The following is a 19,498-nucleotide window of genomic DNA, read 5'->3' on the forward strand; positions in this document are numbered from 1 at the left end:
TGTACATGGCAGTAGTCACAGCATCACCACTGTACATCTCAGTTTTGTCCTTTTGTGAATGCCATAGTCAAGTCTAAAATGAAAGTTTTGGCAGCTGCACAAGTTGCTGCAGAGTTAATGCATGTTTGTGTGACACTGCTGCATAAGAAAAGAAATAGGAAACATGTTTGGGTTCATGACTGTGTAAAGAAAAGACATCAGCTCATATGCTCAGCAACCGGCTGAAAGAAATGGTAGTGGAAGACTCTAGAAGTTATTTTAATCAACTCAGAATGACACCAGAACAATTTATATTTCTTCTAAATGGAGTTAATAATATATTACGGAAGTAAGATACTGTAATTGGATTGCATGTGGTACAGTTCAGAATTCTCGGCCTACTAGAAGATTTAGTTTTACTTGGTAATGACTCTCATTTCGATTAACACCATATTTAATTAAACCTTTGTCATGGCATGGTCTACCGAGTTTCAAAGACAGACTATAGCTTGCCATGTAGTAGGAAATGCGTTTGGAATTCTAGTTTCCAAATTTCAAATGTATGAAAAGCCAGTTCCATTACATCTACATATAGTTGACAAAGTTGTCAGCGCTACAAGTGCGACTCACAATACAGTGACCCAATAATATGCACAAGTACAGCTAATAGACCAGTGGCGTGTTGATAATGGAGTTTATCAGCCAACAACTCGGAGAAGCAAAAATGCTGGGGGAGGAGAGGAAGTTGGGGGGGGGGGGGGGGGGGGAGACTGCATTTAGTAGAGAAGGGTGTACAAATTACTTTCTTGCAGATGGATATGTACAGTGGTAATATTTTGAAGTTCAAAATGTACTACATGTACTACAACTTGTGAATGGGAAGCACTGCTCTGACATTTTAAATAAATGAATACTGAATAAAGAGCTCAGCTTTTCAGATTTGGGTTGCCTTTCCCCTATCAACAATTTTCCTTTTCTTTTAAGAAGTAATTGGCCAACTCAAACCATGGGACTTCAGTTGGCCAGTGCAAACTGTGTGACTTTAGTTTTGTAGTCATAAGGTGCTCCACAGCCAGATATTTTGCTTACCTATATTTTTCTTAATGAACCTGCATGTGTATTCTTAACTGAATAATTTTGTTCTGAAGTTCAGATATTGCCAACCTATCCTTGTTCAGATTTCGTATGACCAGCTCCAGTGCACAACATGTTGCTAATTGTTTTTGTGGTCAACACAATTAAAATCCCACAAACATCTATTCATAGCATAGATATCCAAAAAGCAAACAATTTTCTCCATTCTCCACTTCATATTCCAATTTGTTTACTCTCTACCGACACACCTAACCACACTACTCATGCAGTTAGTATCACTGAAGTTCGAAGAGTCCAAAATCATTTAGTTTCACCAACAAATTGCTCAATCACCTGCCGCACTTGGCATGTAGCACAGTTCCGTGGAACGTAGTGTTGTCGTGTAAACTAGGCTTTATTAAAGAGTGGAACAGTTGAACGATAATCTGAATGTGGTTTTATGAACACTGTGTCAAATGCTTCAGTGTGAAATGTGGAGTAATTATGTAAATGTAAGTAAGAACTTGAAAAGAAAGCCATATGTTACATACACCAATGAGCCTAAACATTATGACCGCTGCCTATCACGAGAAAGAATGCCATCTGGTGGCATTGTAGGCTCATGACTTGGTAAGGTAAGTATTTCTGTGAAGCAGGGATGAATGAGGAACCATTCTAGTGACAGTATGAGCCACAAAGGGTGAAATCCACTGACATAAGTGACTTTGACAAAGGGTGGAGTGTTAGGGACCAACACCTGGAAAACGAGCATCTTGGAAAGGCAGATTTGGTCAGCATTCATTTGCTACTGCCATGAGCATCTATGGAAAAAGGTTGAAGCATGGTGAACCCATGAGTAGGCGACAAGGTGTTGGGCGTCCATGCCTCATCACAGAACACGAATGTGGAGGCCCGCTCTGTAAAGCAGGATACACAGTGATCTGTAGCAGATGTGATTACAGAGTACAATGCTAGAGCATGCCCAAGTGCTTCTGAGCACACTACTCAATGCACATTGCAGAATATGGCATTATGCATCATATGAACCTAATTGCTCTCAATGTTGACCAATGATGTTACCAATTACTATTACAGTTGGCATAGGATCATCAAGATTAGACTGTGGATCAATGGAAACTAGCTGCCTGGTCAAATGAATCATGTTACTTGTGACAAGAGACCAATGGATATCACATCATCTAGGTGAATGGCTGCTCAAAACACGCACTGTGCCAGAAACAAGCTGATGGGGCCAAGACTTTACTATGAGAGGCATTAACTTGTGCTCTGGTGGGACCTCAGGTCATAGTCGAAGGCACTATGACAGCTGTGAGCTATGTGAATATTGTTGCATTCCACCTGCATCCCACCATGCTTGATATTTTGTCAATGATAATGCCATCTTCCAGCAGAATAACTGCCCATGTCATAAGGCTACATTTATAATACAGTGGTTTAAGGAGCATGATAGTGAACTTCTGTTGATGTCTTGGCCACCAAAATCACCTGATCTGACCATGATAGTACACATGTGGGATGCTATTGCGACCTGTGCACTGACATCTACTGCCACATGCCTCCAGAGCTACCATGGACTTGTTGAACCCATGCAATGCAAAAACACTGCTGCATTGTGTTTCAAAGGCGAAGCAACACACAATTAAGCAGTTGATTACAATGTTTTTCCTCATCAGTGAACCTTCTTTAGTGTCCAAGCTGTGTAACTTTTGAAGTTTGTGTAGTATAAAATTTTTGAGATGAAAATGTCAAACAGCAAATTTACTTTCCCCTGTTATGTTCACTAATATCTTTTAGTATAATGTTGTTGTTGTTGTGGTCTTCAGTCCTAAGACTGGTTTGATTCAGCTCTCCATGCTACTCGTGCAAGTCTCATCATCTCCCAGTACCTACTGCAACCCACATCCTTCTGAATCTGCTTAGTGTAGTCACGTCTCAGTCTCCCTCTACGATTTTTACCCTCCACGCTGCCCTCCAATACTAAATTGGTGATCCCTTGATGCCTCAGAACATGTCCTACCAACCGATCCCTTCTTCTGGTCAAGTTGTGCCACAAACTTCTCTTCTCCCCAATCCTGTTCAATACTTCCTCATTAGTTATGTGATCTACCCATCTAATCTTCAGCATTCTTCTGTAGCACCACATTTTGAAAGCTTCTATTCTCTTCTTGTCCAAACTATTTATCGTCCATCTTTCACTTCCATACATGGCTACACTCCATACAAATACTTTCAGGAATGACTTCCTGACACTTAAATCTATACTCGATGTTAACAAATTTCTCTTCTTCAGAAACATTTTCCTTGCCATTGTCAGTCTACATTTGATATCCTCTCTACTTCGACCATCATCAGTTATTTTACTTCCTAAATAGCAAAACTCCTTTACTACTTTAAGTGTCTCATTTCCTAATCTAATTCCCTCAGCATCACCCGACTTAATTTGACTACATTCCATTATCCTCGTTTTGCTTTTGTTGATGTTCATCTTATATCCTCCTTTCAAGACACTATCCATTCCGTTCAACTGCTCTTCCAAGTCCTTTGCTGTCTCTGACACAATTACGATGTCATCGGCGAACCTCAACATTTTTATTTCTTCTCCATGGATTTTAATACCTACTCCGAATTTTTCTTTTGTTTCCTTCACTGCTTGCTCAATATACAGATTTAATAACATCGGGGAGAGGCTACAACCATGTCTCACTCCCTTCCCAACCACTGCTTCCCTTTTTTGCCCTTCAACTCTTATAGCTCCCATTTGGTTTCGATACAAATTGTAAATAGCCTTTCGCTCCCTGTATTTTACCCCTGGTACCTTCAGAATTTGAAAGAGAATATTCCAATCAACATTGTCAAAAGCTTTCTCTAAGTCTACAAATTCTAGAAATGTAGGTTTGCCCTTCCTTAGTCTAGCCACTAAGGTAAGTCGTAGGGACAGTATTGCCTCACGTGTTCCAACATTTTTACAGAATCCAAACTGATCTTCCCCTAGGTCGGCTTCTACTAGTTTTTCCACTCGTCTGTAAAGAATTCGCGTTCATATTTTGCAGCTGTGACTTATTAAACTGATAGTTCAGTAATTTTCACATCTGTGAATACCTGCTTTCTTTGGGATTGGAATTATTATATTCTTCTTGAAGTCTGAGGGTATTTCACCTGTCTCATACATCTTCCTCGCCAGATGGTAGAGTTTTGTCAGGACTGGCTCTCCCAAGGCCATCAGTAGTTCCTCTACTCCCCGGGCCTTGTTTCGACTCAGGTCTTTCAGTGCTCTGTCAAACTCTTCACGCAGTATCGTATCTCCCATTTCATCTGCATCTACATCCTCTTCCATTTCCATAATATTGTCCTCAAGTACATCGCCCTTGTATAGACCCTCTATATACTCCTTCCACCTTTCTGCTTTCCCTTCTTTGCTTAGAACTGGGTTTCCATCTGAGCTCTTGATGTTCATACTAGTGGTTCTCTTATCTCCAAAGGTCTCTTTAATTTTCCTGTAGGCAGTATCTATCTTACTCCTAGTGAGATAAGCCTCTACATCCTTACATTTGTCCTCTAGCCATCCCTGCTTAGCCATTTTGCACTTCCTGTCGATCTCATTTTTGAGACGTCTGTATTCCTTTTTGCCTGCTTCATTTACTGCATTTATATATTTTCTCCTTTCATCAATTAAATTTAATATTTCTTCTGTTACCCAAGGATTTCTACTAGCCCTCGTCTTTTTACCTACTTGATCCTCTGCTGCCTTCACTATTTCATCCCTCAAAGCTACCCATTCTTCTTCCATCGTATTTCTTTCCCCCATTCCTGTCAATTGCTCCCTTATGCTCTCCCTGAAACTCTGTACAACCTCTGGCTCTTTTAGTTTATCCAGGTCCCATCTCCTTAAATTCCCACCTTTTTGCAGTTTCTTTAGTTTTAATCTACAGGTCATAACCAATAGATTGTGGTCAGAGTCCACATATGCCCCTGGAAATGTCTTACAATTTAAAACCTGGTTCCTAAATCTCTGTCTTACCATTATATAATGTATCTGAAACCTGTCAGTATCTCCAGGCTTCTTCCATGTATACAGCCTTCTTTTATCATTCTTGAACCAAGTGTTAGTTATGATTAAGTTGTGCTCTGTGCAAAATTCTACCAGGCGGCTTCCTCTTTCATTCTTAGCCCCAATCCATATTCACCTACTATGTTTCCTTCTCTCCCTTTTCCTACTACCGAATTCCAGTCACCCATGACTATTAAATTTTTGTCACCCTTCACTATCTCAATAATTTCTTTTATTTCATCATACATTTCATCAATTTCTTCGTCATCTGCAGAGCTAGTTGGCATATAAACTTGTACTACTGTAGTAGGTGTGGGCTTCGTATCTATCTTGGCTAATTAAGGGATCTAACATTCCACAGTCCGACCTGGAGAGTGCCAGTTGCGCTCCTCCCAGTGACAATGTCCTTCTAAATAGTCTCCACTCGAAGGTCCAAATAGCCGACTATTTTCCCTCTAGAATATTTTACCCAAGAGGATGTCGTCATCATTTAACCATACAGTAGATCTGCCTGCCCTTTGGAAAAATTACAGCTGCAGTTTCTCCTTTTTTTCAGCCATTCACAATACCAGCACGGCAAGACCATTATGATTGATTATAAAAGGCCAGATCAGTCAATCATCCAGACTGTTGTCCCTGCAACTACTGAAAAGGCTGCTGCCCCTCTTCAGTAACCACACGTTTGTCTGGCCTCTCAACAGATACCCCTCCGTTGTGGTTGCACCTACGGTACGGCTATCTGTATCGCTGAGGCACGCAAGCCTCCCCACCAACGACAAGGTCCATGGTTCATGGTTCATGGGGGGGGGGGGGGGGGGGGGGGCGTGGTTAGTATAATATTCTGGGTTTACTTGTCATTGGAGGAAAAAGTGTTGTTGTACAACGGCATGTAATAATGATAATTTCCGGTGTTGACTCTACAGTGCCCTATAAAGAAAGCAGAGTTACTAAACATAGTTTTCTGAAATTCCTTCACAAAATAAGATGAAGTAAATATTCCAGAATTTGAATTGAGAACAACTGCCAACTTGTGTAACTTAGAAGTACATATTCTCAGTGTAGCGAAGCAGCTTAAAAGACTCACAAAGGGCAAGGCTTCTGGTCCAGACTGTATACAAATCAGATTCCTTTTAGAGTATGTCAATAAAATAGCTCCATACTTAGCAATTGTATGCAGCTGCTTGCTTCATGAAAGATCCATACCCAAAGACTGGAAAGTTGCACAAGTCACACCGATACCAAAGAAAGCAAAGAGCAGTAATATGCTGAATTACATGCCAATATCATTAACTAATAATTTGCAGCAGGATTTTTGAACATATACTGTGCTCAAACATTATGAATCACCTCAAAGTAAATAATTTATTGACAAATAGCCAACAAGGAATCAGAAAATATCATTCTTGTGAAACACAACTAGCTCTTTATTCTCACAAAGTAAAAAGTGCCATGGACAGGGAATCTCAAATTGATTCCATATTTTTAGATATCCAGAATGCTTCTGATACTATTCTTCACAAATGATTCCTAATTAAATTGAGTGCCTAGGGAGTATTGTCTCAGTTGTGTGACTGGAGTCAAGATTTCCTGTCAGAGAGGTCACAGTTCATAATAACTGACTGAAATTTACTGAGAGAAACAGAAGTAATATTTGGCGTTCCCCCAGGAAGTGTCATAGGCCCTGTGATGTTCCTGATCTAAGTAAACGATTTAGGAGACAATCTGAGCAGCCCTCTTACATTGTTTGCAGAGGATGATGTCATTTACCAACATGTAAAGTAATCACATGATCAAAACAAATTGCAAAATGATTTAGGCAAGATATCTGTATGGGGCAAAAGGTAGCAACTGGCTCTAAATCATGAAAAGCGTGCACTACAAAAATAATCTGCTAAATTTCAGTTAGGGAAAGCAAACCATAGACTATGATTTACTGGCACAACACTTAGAAAATATGCTTATCTGTATGGTATAGGATACGCATCAGATAGGACTGACGGAGGATATCGAAAAAGTTCACAGAAGGGCAGCTCATTTTGTATTATTACAAAGAAAGGGAGAGTGTGCCACGGGTATGATATACAATCTGGAGTGGCAGTCATTAAAACAGAGGCATGTTTTACTGCAGCAGGACTTCCTCACAAAATTTCAATAACCAACTTGCTCCTCAGAGTATGAGAATATTTTGCTGGCACCCACCTACATAGGGAGAAATGATCATAATAATAATGTAAGAGAAAACAGTGTGCACAGAAAAATGCGTGCGTTAATTTCTGCTGCACACTTTTTGAGAATGGAACAGCAGAGAAGTAACTTAAAGGTGGTCCCTAGAACCCTCTGCCAGGCACTTAATTGTGAATTGCAGAATAACCATGTAGATGTAGATGTAAATACAATGTCTTGTAGACAGCTCTTTATACATCTGGGCATACTGACAATATCCTCACAGTATATTTACTCCCTTACAAAGTTTGTTGTCAATGAACAATTGCAGTTTGGAAATGACACTAATATTCGTGAATATGACCATAAGAGGAGACATGACATACATTATCCATCATACTGCCTTAGCATGGCAGAATGGCAGAGAGGATTGAGGTATTCAGCAGTAAAAATCTTTAATAATCTGCCCAGTGACACAAATGATTTAACAGAAAATAAAATTAACTTCAAACAAACCATTGTACACTGTAGAAACACTCTGGATATGTAATAGCGTGGTGTTTGTGTGTGTGTGTGTGTGTGTGTGTGTGTGTGTGTGTGTGTGTGGAGGAGGGAGGGGGGGAAGGGAGGAGAATTACGTAAAATGGTCAAGATTTTGACATATCTTTTACCGAGAAATTGTGTTATAATAATAACTTCTTACACATCATAATAACGGATCAAATTTGTGATCAATGGAACACGCAGATAGCTAAATTAAACTAATAAAACACATTTTTGTGTGTTAACCATACCCTAATCAAATGGTTAGTAAATTAACATCGTGAGATGAATAAATCACATTTTCTGGAACTTAGCAAGATTCATATTATTGCATCCCAAAAGAAGGCTGGCAAGTGAGGACATTCTGGTTCCCATACCATTTATTCTAACTGTATATTTGTTATAAAAGTCAAGATAGTTGCAGGTAGTACAAAAATTACTCTCTCATTGAAAACCGGGGTATGAGTTTCTATTTATGTGGTAAATGGTAGACAAAGTCTTTGGCATCATACAGATCTTGTAATGATAACTATGTCACCTAGATTGAGTGATTTTAAAGGAACATCTGTGTTATACAAGACTGAAAAGCTTGTACGGGTGTTTCAGGGTACGTTGTGTTGATAAACAATTGATAAGAATAAATTTGATACACTGCACTGTTTCCGATATAATTAGCATGGAAGTGGGCCAATCAGGTCTTTGCATGCACAAATTCAAATAGCGTGCCAACATGTTCTTCATTTGGTTTCCTCAAATCGAACAGTAGATTGATACGAACATTGGACACTGACTGGTAGCAAGGGTAGAGCCTGAGAAAACAGTTCAGAAGTCTTGGGACCACCTTCTTGCTATGAGAACAACTGGTGTTAATGATGTCAGCTTGTGTAGCAGAACTCCTTATTTGTGCAGCTGATTGTGTCGAAAGCGTTTGTTTAACTGTAAATTTACAAGGAAAGAGGTGCGAAAAGATAATGATGGAAGTAGGTATAACACATATTTCTCACAGCTGTGATGAAGTGATAATTGTATTGTTCTCTTGTTCCTTTTGAGGAAACGAAATGAAGAACATGTCTGCCAACACCGTTGCTGACTAGTTGCTTGAATTTGAGTGCACAATTACTTGATTGGCTAATTTTAATACTAATTGAATACAAAATAGTGCATGTATAGTTTTTTTCTTAACAGTTATTTCTCAGAATAATCTACCCTGCAACACCCTTATAAGATATTCAAACTGTTGCTGACTACCTTTTCTACGGCACAATTCACTACTTACATGATTTGCCCCATTTCTGGTATGTTTTAGGGGATGTCAGTGGATATGTTCATGCATATTCTATTTGATGAATTTAAGAAATTTCAATTTTTTATCAAATTTCATGTCTTAGATTCCTGTTCTGCCTATGCATCAATGAGCACAACTCTTCTGCTCTTTATATATCTCACATTCTGCACCCCAGTCACATACATCTCTACATGTCTCTCTAACATTCTGAATATTGTACTAACTTTTAGTTTTGGGTTAGTAACCATGTAACTAGATACTAGTGCACTATAACATTTGATGTGTTTATAATTTGTTCATCATTCTTTCTTATAACATAACCGCATTACAAAAATTACTCTAACATTCAGTGTACAAAATTGAATGTGTTTTGTTAATTTTGTTTACCTCCTTCAACAAGAAGTAATAGCAGTACTGAAATATGCACAACTATTGAATTAAAAATATTTTCATTGGCTATACGAAAGATACTTTCAACAACTGATGCAAAACTTTTGAAAGTAACAACACTGGGCTATATTTCAAATCGCTTCAGTATTTACCTCCAATGGTGAACAAGGCTGTTCACAGTTGACCAGCTCTGCACTGTGGGTTACTAGCTTAGTACCAACTGCAACACGGCCTGCTTCTATTAAGTGACACATTTCCATATCAACAGTGCACCCAATGCTGTACCAACCATCAGTCAGTTCCAATTCATAGTTGCACATTTTCAAGCACTGTCTATTTCCTTCTTTTCCATTTTCTTCCTGTGCTGCTTCATGCTGTAAAGAGGAATGCTGGTGAATTATATTCTGCTATTATGCTTGTTAAATAAAACAACTCCAAGCAATGGAAATCGTAGTAGGAATATTAACAATATAGGAAAAGACAGATCGCTACTTACCATAAAGAAGACACATTAGTTTCAGTCAGGCACCATTAAAAGACACATACAAAAAGCTTTAGACCGCAGCCTACATCAATAAACCACACACACACCTGCCAACTCCGCAACTCCAGCAACTCGGGCCGGAATGGTATTTTAGTCTGAATTGCTGGAGGTGGCGGTCATGCGTGCATGAGGTGCGTGTCTCTCTTTTACTTATAAATAAAACAACTAGTTAGTTTGGATAAAGAAAGATATACAGTTGCTGGGCTGAAGAAGCATGCTAGAAAACCTGAGGCAATTTGCTCAATAACAGATGCCAGGAAATGAACTACATCTTTCATTTCTCTGAACCAATGGTAGAAAACTAAAACTTTTCCTTACAAGTAGCATTCCCGTGGAGAAAACTCAAATTATATATATCCAACATATATTATTATATAATTCTCTAATACACAATATTCATAATTTAATGATCACAAATACGAACTTCAGCTTCAAAGAACTCATTTTCAAATATCATTAAATGGAATGACAATATCCTGCTCACTGTATCAAAACATTAAAAATGGTAGTGCGGACCCAGGCAGCCAAACATTCCTATAATAACTCAAATTTCTACAGCATCAAAACAGAAAACACAAACACAGGAGGCTTAATTAATATGTTTTGACTAAGGTATTAAAGGCAAGAGTAGCAATAATCCCCAAGATCCTTGGAAAGATGAATGAAATAATTATTAGCATCAGCAGTGTTGAGAAACAGCTAAAATCGTTGAAATTGAACAAAGCTCCAGGGCTTGATGGAATCCCTGTCAGATTCTATACGAATTTGTGCCTGAGTTAGCCCCTCTTCTAATTACAATCTATCGTAGACTCCTCAAACAAAGAATCATGCCCAGTTCTTGGAAAAAGGCACAGGTCACACCAGTCTACAAAAAGGATAGTAGAAGTGACCCACAAAACCCCTGTCCAATACCCTTGACATCGTTTGGTTGTACAATCTTAGAACGTATTCTGAGCTAATGAAGTATCTGGAATAGAATGACCTCCTCGACACCAACCAGCATGGACTTCGAAAACATCGATCATTTGAAACCTACCTTGCACCTTTCTCATATGACATACTAAAAGCTTTGAATCAAGCAATCAGGTAGATGCAGTACTTCTTGATTTCCAAAAAGCATTTATATCAGTCTCATACCCACACTTATTGTCAAAAGTATGATCATATGATGTATGAAGTGAAATTCATACTGGATTGAGGATTTTTTTCGTAGGGAGGACAAAGCATGTTTGTTATCTTGGATGGAGAGTCGTCGTCAGACGTAGAAGTAATTTCGGGTGTGCCCCAGGGAAGTGTTTTGGGACCCTATCTGTTCATGTTGAATGTCAACAAGCTTGCAGACAATATTAATAGCAAAATCCGGCTTTTTGCAGATGATGCAGTTGTCTTTAATGACGTACTATCTGAAAGAAGCTCCATAAATATACAGTCAGATCTTGATAAGATTTCAACATGGTGCAAAGATTAGCAACTTGATCTACATGTTCAGAAATGTAAAAGGTTGCAGTTCACTGCAGGTTAAATGATAAATGTTTACTACATACCACTGTGTTGTAAGGGTGTTGATGAACAATTTGATACAAGACACTTGTGCTCTATCAAACCTGGAAGCAACCTGAGGTTGGTCTCTAATGTTTTTGATGCCAATTTAAAGTGTGAAGTAGATGTACAAATTTCCCATTTCTTTTATACAAGGTGACTTACTTGAGATTCGCAGCCGATCTGCTTTGCTGGCTAACTGGCTGCTGGAAAACTCTCTTGACTTCTTCTCCATATAATGATGCTAGGTACAGAAATATTTAAGCCTCTCTCTCTCAACTCATGAAATAAATAGATACGTGAACTTTACTTTTCGTCAACCAACAGTATATTTGAACTCCATAGAGAACAAAATTCTCACTTTCCTCATACATATATGACTTCACTCGCTTCATCCAATGTCAGGAACAAATTTAATTACATTTATAAAATAGTTGGCTTAATAACCATGACTATTTCACATGAATCATAAAATAGGTCTTCCCTCTAACAAGTCTGGATGAAGAGTCTACAAAATTACTTTTTGAACTGTTATTCTTTCATATAACAATAGTCAATGATACAATAGGCACAGAGCTGCCTAAAAACTCCATGGTTCATCCTCTAAAAGTCTATGGATTGGCCGACAAGTACTTGTCAGTGCCGTTTGACCATCGCGTCTACTTTCTTCTGATGATTGACTTTAAGCCTGCACACACAAACATGTGATGCAGTGGGTAGGATTCCAACATCCCAAAATTGTAGATAAGAGAATTCTTAACTAAATTCTTCAGAAAGTCCTATGTTCCAACTTTGTTACAAGAACTCACATTAAAGGATACATGAATTCAGAGCACACACATTTTAGAAACGAAAAATACACTGCTATTGGCCATACTTTCAATCTAGAATACCGTGTGTGCAAGATGGTAGAAGGCTGAGTTGTTCTACAATTTTCACAGAAATACTTGAATCACTACAGGCCTACAAAAGTCACTTAAGCTTTAATGCACTTGCCAATGCAAGATTTCTAACATGCTCTCACCCACTTATGACACTGGCTTCTTTGTGTGCTTACAAGCTGTAAAATTAACATTTGTGTAAATGTTATTCCACAATTATGTGAATTTTGACAGCACAGAATTAACAATTACATCACTTTGTTTCTCTGGTTTTCTTACTACGAGGCAACTGTGATTGTAAGTGTTAAGTTTAGATCAAAGTGGAAAAACAATCGGAAGGCTTTTCCTTTCACTGCCCTCTCAGGAACAGTTAACTTACTAATGTTAACGAATGATGGTTGCGTAAGAGAGCAAGAGTATATTAAAAATCTTATGTAGCGCTGCTACGCTGTAACTTAAATGGCTTTTGTAGATCAATGTGGCTTAATAGATCACAAGTGTTTTATATCGAATTGTTCATCTCAGATGCCCTTACACCACTGTGATACATAGTAATAAATTATCATTTACAATATGAATCCCTATACTATCCCTTAATATTCATTTTTGAAACTTTGTAAATAGGCTTTAAGGGATAACAGGTATCTATTTTCAAGTAACTGACAATTCAACTTTTTCATCATATTTGTGACACTGCCCTGTGAGACAAACAAACCTGTGATCTTTCATGCTACAGTTTTTTGTATACATTAAATACCCTCTGTCAGTTTATTTGGATTCCACACACTTGAGCAATGTTATAGGACAGTTAGCTTGAGCGTTTTGTAAGCAGTCTCCACTGTAAGCTGATTATCTCAGCATCCTACCAATGAACTGAAGTCTGTTACTTCTTGCATCTGTAACTGAACTTATGTGACCATTCTATTCCATATCTCAACAAATTATTACTCGTAGGTATTTGTGTGTGTGTTTTTGGAAAGGAGGGGGGGGGGATGGCACGCATGCGACTGACTTCATTGTGGTTCATTGATATGGTAGGATATTTGGTAGGATATTATGTTTTTATGTTGTGTGAATTGCACAATTTTACATTTCTGAACACTTAGAACAAGTTGCTAGTCTTTGAACTACTCTGAAATCTTATCAAGATTGAACTGAATATTCGAATAGCTTTTTCACACAGTTTTTCATTATAGATACCTGCATCATCTGCAAAAGTCTGCATTACTATTAATACTGTCTGCAAGTTTATTAATAAAGAATATAAACAACAACAGTCCCAACATACTTCCTTGGGGCAGTCCTAACATTACTTTTACTGCTGTCAATGATTATCCATTGAGGATAACACGCTGTGTCCTGCCTAACAAGCAATTATCAAGTCACTCACAATTTTTATCTTTTGCTACCCCATGTAACTGTCTGTACTTTTGTTAATAAATGTTGGTGTGGTACCAAGTAAAATATTTTTCAGAAGTTAAGAAGTATTGCATCACCCCGAGTTCCTTGACCTATGGCATCCACGATGTCATGCAAGAAAAGCACTTGTTGGGTTTCACATGACAAGATGTTTTTGGAATCCATTCTGATTGGCTGGCATGAAGGAGGTCATTCTGTCTGAGTCACTCCCTTACCTTTGAGATCAGAATATGTTCTTTGATTCTAAAACACATGCATGCCAATGATATAGAATGGCAGTTTTGTCAATCACTTATGCTCTCCTCCTTATAGACAAGGTGTGGTCTGTCCTTTTTAAAGGCACCTGCAGTATATTATAAGAGTAAAATCAAACTCCCACATATAAAAAAACTTTAAACATCTAATTGCTTTGCAAATGTATTAATGTGTTAAATATTTGACTTCATGCATGTAAGCAAGAAAAAGTTTAGGGAAGGTTCAAAATTATGCTTAAACTTTAATGGAAGTTGCTAAGTGTTCTCATTATAAAACACTGCATGAATATAGTCTAGGTAATTTGCACTCAAATTTTAGGCAAAACCTATCTCAATGTTTACAATATCGTATCTCCTGAACTGTGTGTCATATAATGATACAATTTTACAGATATGTTCAGTGATTCACAGGGTGAAAATTGCTTAATTTTTTTTAATACTTCAATAATTTTCAAAAAACAAAGACATTTTGTGCCTCATTATTTACTACATTATACATCACTTATATTACTGCAGATATCAGTGATGTCTAACCCTGCGTGAGTGGGTTTAACTGGCATCCCAGTACAAAATACGGTGATCTGTGGATCAAGTACAGAAATGTTGGCGAAGTGCAGACAGACCTTGTGCCTCAGTAGATGCAAAGACCATAAGAAAATACCACTCGAAGCTAATGGACACAGATTTTATATCAGATGTTAAGAGAAGTGGTCGACCCCCAACATCCAGGATGGAGGAAAATGTGCAAGCGGTTCAGGGAATGTTCACTTGAAGTTCTTAGAGATCAGACAGTTGTGGAAGCAATCTAATCTGACACACAATCCAAACTGTTCTGAAGAAGCAGTTGAATTTTTGTCCATGGAAACCACATTACTGCCACAAATTACCAGTGGAAGACTGTGATCATGGGTTGATATGGGGTGATGATGCTTACTTGGTATGAAGACTGGGCTGTTATTCTTGGTAATGTTCTGTGGTAAGATGAAGCGGTGTTTCATAACAGGTGTTTCTTAACTGGCACTATTGTTGTTATTGGGTAACAGAGGATCTGAGAGTGGTTACTAAACATAGAGCCAATATCATCCAAAGGTCACAGAGTGATGCGGCATGGCATCCATGAAAGTTGTGGGTCCATATCTCATTCAGGACACAGTGAATGCAGAACGGAACATTGACAGGCTTGAAAATTATGTTCATGGTATTGTACCTAAATAGTACGATTACAATGACATAATCTTTATGCAAGATGGAGTCCTGCCTCTTTTCACATATTCTGTCCGCTCATGGTTTGACATCCATGTTTAGGATGGTGGTTTTGGACATGGTCCCCTTGAATGGCCAGCAAGGAATTCTCTAGGGATGGGTGAAAGAGGAAGTTCATCCAACAAAACCAAAAACTCCTGATGAGTTGGAGGAGCAAATTCGCCAAGTTCTTGGAAACATATCGCCCGCAGGATTATGTGGAGAAATATGATGCAAACATCCACATCCATTTACCGAGACTGGTGGATAATGGAGGAGCTTATGTCAAATTAAAGCAGTGCATAACAATTCTACCATTGCAAGGACCAAAATGTTTTTTGTTTCATGAAAATTGGTTACATGTTATAAACATTATTAGTTTGGCACATAAGTTTGCATCTTTTTTGTTTTGCATGTTGGTACAGCGGTTGCTAATTTATCAACTGCAATTATTTATTTATAGTTCACTATTGATATTTGAGTTTGCATACTGTCATTTTGTAATATGAAAATAGTGAGTGAGGCGGTGGACACGAGAAGATGTAGTGTCCAGTGAAGAAATTTGAACATGTCCAACATATTCTTCTGTTTCAGTTCAACAGAGGGGTGGCAGCAGATGAGGTAGTCAGAAACACTAGTGCCATGTGTGTGAGAAGCAAGAAAAGGGTGTTCTCACTTTAAGGAGGATCGTTTTGACATAAGTTACTCTTCACATTCACGAAGACCTTCTGGGTTTGATGAATATTGTTTAAACACATTAATTCACAATGATCCAAGTCAGTGTACTAAATAACTGGCAAATGTGATGAACTGTGATCATTCCACTGTCGTGCGACATTTGCATGCAGTGAGGAAGGTTCAAAAATTGGGTGTAAGGGTATCACATGCTCTAACTCAAAAACAGAAAATCAGCAAGTGCCCATGTGTGCCTCTCTGCTTGCTCGTCACCAATTGGCTTGCGAACAACACTGACCAATCCTACCCTGTATCATTACTGGTGATGAGAAATGGTGTCTTTTTGCTAATGTAAGGAAAAGAAGGAATGGCTGAGCCCAAACAAAGCAGCAACTCCCCATGCAAAGACCTGTACACATACACAAAAAATAATGTTATGCATTTGGTGGAACAGCGACAGCGTGGTCTACTAAAAATTGCTTCCCTGAGGTGTAACCATCACTACCGACATTATTTTCAATAACTGAGATGTCTTGCAGATGCAATCCAAGAACAATGACCAGGAAGGCTCCATGAAGTGATGCTACTCCATGATAATGCCCGCCCACATTCTGTTAGACTAACAGAAAACACTATACACGAGTTTGGCTGGGAAATCGTTCCACACCCACCTTATTCACCAAATCTTGCGCCTTCAGATTTTCACCTTTTCCACACTCTGTTGAACAATCTTCAAGGAACTTCCTTTCTGGATGAAAATTTGCTCTGTATGTGGCTCAATGAGTTCTTTGCCCCCAAACCACATGATTTCTACAGCAGTGGAATTGAAAAGTTATCCTAGTGTTGGAAGACTGTTGTAAATAGTGAAAGAGAACATATTATAGACGAGTAAAGGTGCTGTTATGTGTATCTGTTGTGTTTATTAAACTTATGGGAAAACGCTATGAACTTAAGCACCAACCCAATATAAACAATTTTTAATACAGAGTTATTTCTTGCCCACCCTTTGTTTGTATACTGTCTGCAAACTGTGTTGCAAATAAAGTCGACAAAAAATAAATAATAAATTAAAACACCATACCTGAAGCTGAATGCATGATAAGCAAAAAAGTACAAAGTGATAAACTTTTTCTTTTCATCATTTTGTGGGGGGAGTTAGCAAGAAAAAGTTTGGCAAAGGATTGAAATTATGTGTAAAGTTTGTTGGAATTTGATAAGGGCTCTCACTCTCAAAAACTGGATAAATATACTATAGGTATTTGTACACCATCAGTTAGGCAGCCTCAAGATGAACATATGGTTATAACTGTAATACACACCCTGATGTGTCGTGCAGGTGTATTATTATTTCGAATGTTCTTGTACTAATCCGAAGGTCACATCTGATCTTCGTAAACACACAAACAGTTAATCACGAGGGCTAGCTACAGGCAGAATGTTGCACCTGAATGCACTGCAGTATTTCAGTTGAAAGTAAAGCACCAGCAGGGAGACATCTGTGGAGCATTAGACTGAACACTGATCATACTATGAACGACAATCATGACCAATTATTGAATCCACATCATCGCTTTTTGCACAGAAGGCTTGTCAAACAGGAAAGTTGCTTAATGTGTGCACTGGAGTCAAAATGATGTGGTGTGAACATGGGTTCAGTTCCAGTTACAAGGTAATGTTGAGGACCTACATGGCCCAGGCCATTCATACTTTGCAGGTGCACAACATGAGCTATATATATATACCTATCAAGTCAAAGAAACTGTTGGCCGAGTGCTCCAAAATTGAATTCGGCATTTAAATAAGCTACAGAATGTCATTTACCGCATTAAACTGTTAGGAGGAGTTGCATGTTGAGAATCTTCATTCCTGAGGTCCATGGCAAACATGTTGTAGACTACAATAAGAAGGACTCTGTTATAGATGGGCAAGAAATCATGAAGAATTTTTATTTTCTGAGACATGGATTTGGAAATAATGAGGGAGATGCAAAACTTTTGTTGGTCTGTGTACTTGTCTTATTGTGTGAAACTTTTAACATTAGATTACACCTCTTAATGAGTATATTATGACAGCATTTTAAATTTGGGCAATAATTGCATGAAATATTGAAAAACAGATATCTTTAGTCCCTGGAAGCCATTAGATAGGTAACTTGCAACTGGTATTGGATTTGGAATAGCTGTTCAGTAATAAAGGTTGTTTAAAAGACAGGTTAACTAAGCAGCAAGTCTGTATTACTAAGTGACAATCCCAGAGCCCAATATCTGTTTCAGGTTGCCTGTCTAATGGCATCCAATGGCAACGACAATTTCATTTTCAATACTTTGTGAAATTACTGAGAGAATTTAATAATTTAAAATGCTACCATAATTTACTCATTGCAAGGTCTAATCTTATATTAAAAGTTTAACACAATAAGACATGTACTAAAGTTAGAAACTGTGCATTTGTCTTGAGGCAGCATGACAGACAGCGTGCAAATATCCAGACTTTATTCACCTGTATTTTAGAATGAGAGCACTTAGCGGAACTTTTTCTCGCTAACATTCGCCACAAAGTGAGGAAAAAAATTAATACTTGCTAACTTTCTGAAAATTTTTCTTCCTTAGATGCTCAATGTTGAATATTTAACACATTAAATCATTTGTAAAGTAATCAGATGTTTGAAGCCTTTTTTTTTTTTTTTTTTTTTTTTTCTTTTTCTCCCCTCCATGGGAGTTTGATTCTTTAAAGGATCAGGGGTTTACTGGTTGTGAATCTGACAGGGAGTCCACTCGGCTCTGAAGTTTCACTCAGTTTTAATGATTTCAATTGTTCCTCGACGCTGCGGACATTAATACCTACATCACTCATCTTTGGAATGGTTCTAAAATTAGACTGAGGCAATACTACTGGATCTTCCTTTATAAGGCACACTTGAAAGGGAAGTTCTGCATTTACAATTTTGCTTTGCTGCTCTAAGTTTGGATTCTGTGTCATCCATGACTATCTGGGTACTTAAGTTGATGCCAGTGATAGGCATTACATATGCCCAGAATTTCTTTGAATTTTGCATGAGGCCTTTCCATAAAATCCTGCTATAGTAGCCATTGGAAGCTTCACACTTTGCACTTTTGATAGTCAGACACATTTCATTTAGCATCTCTTTCTGCCTGTAGCCTTATGACTTTTTTCCACCTGTTGCTTAGTAATTGCTCTTCGTATACAAAGATTGTATACTGTGGAGGATTACACCTTATGGGAACCATTCACTCAAAACACAGGTTAAAACATGCCTATCTTGTATCTTGCATGTTTTTATTGGCTGTATTGAGAGTTGCATCTCTTGAAGTACTGGCCAGCTCAAGTCTCCTTATGAATTTAAAAAAAATCTGAATATAAATTTTCCTATTTATAAAAATTAAATAATTCAGTGGTATACATTCTGTTTGAAGTTCTACT

The 19,498-nt window shown here is 38.0% G+C and overlaps 1 protein-coding gene across 1 annotated transcript in view; it reads right to left on the bottom strand.

The window, feature by feature from the left end:
- Window positions 1-19,498, bottom strand: part of LOC126267011 (breast cancer type 2 susceptibility protein homolog) — a 222,346-nt gene that overhangs the window by 64,377 nt on the left and 138,471 nt on the right. The window contains exon 9 of the mRNA XM_049971781.1: window positions 9,656-9,877. Coding sequence (XP_049827738.1) covers window positions 9,656-9,877 — 222 coding nt within the window. The remainder of the gene's footprint in view (window positions 1-9,655; window positions 9,878-19,498) is intronic.

This window comes from Schistocerca gregaria, chromosome 4 (assembly GCF_023897955.1).
Source record: "Schistocerca gregaria isolate iqSchGreg1 chromosome 4, iqSchGreg1.2, whole genome shotgun sequence".
In the NCBI taxonomy this organism is placed as follows: Eukaryota; Metazoa; Arthropoda; class Insecta; order Orthoptera; family Acrididae; genus Schistocerca; species Schistocerca gregaria.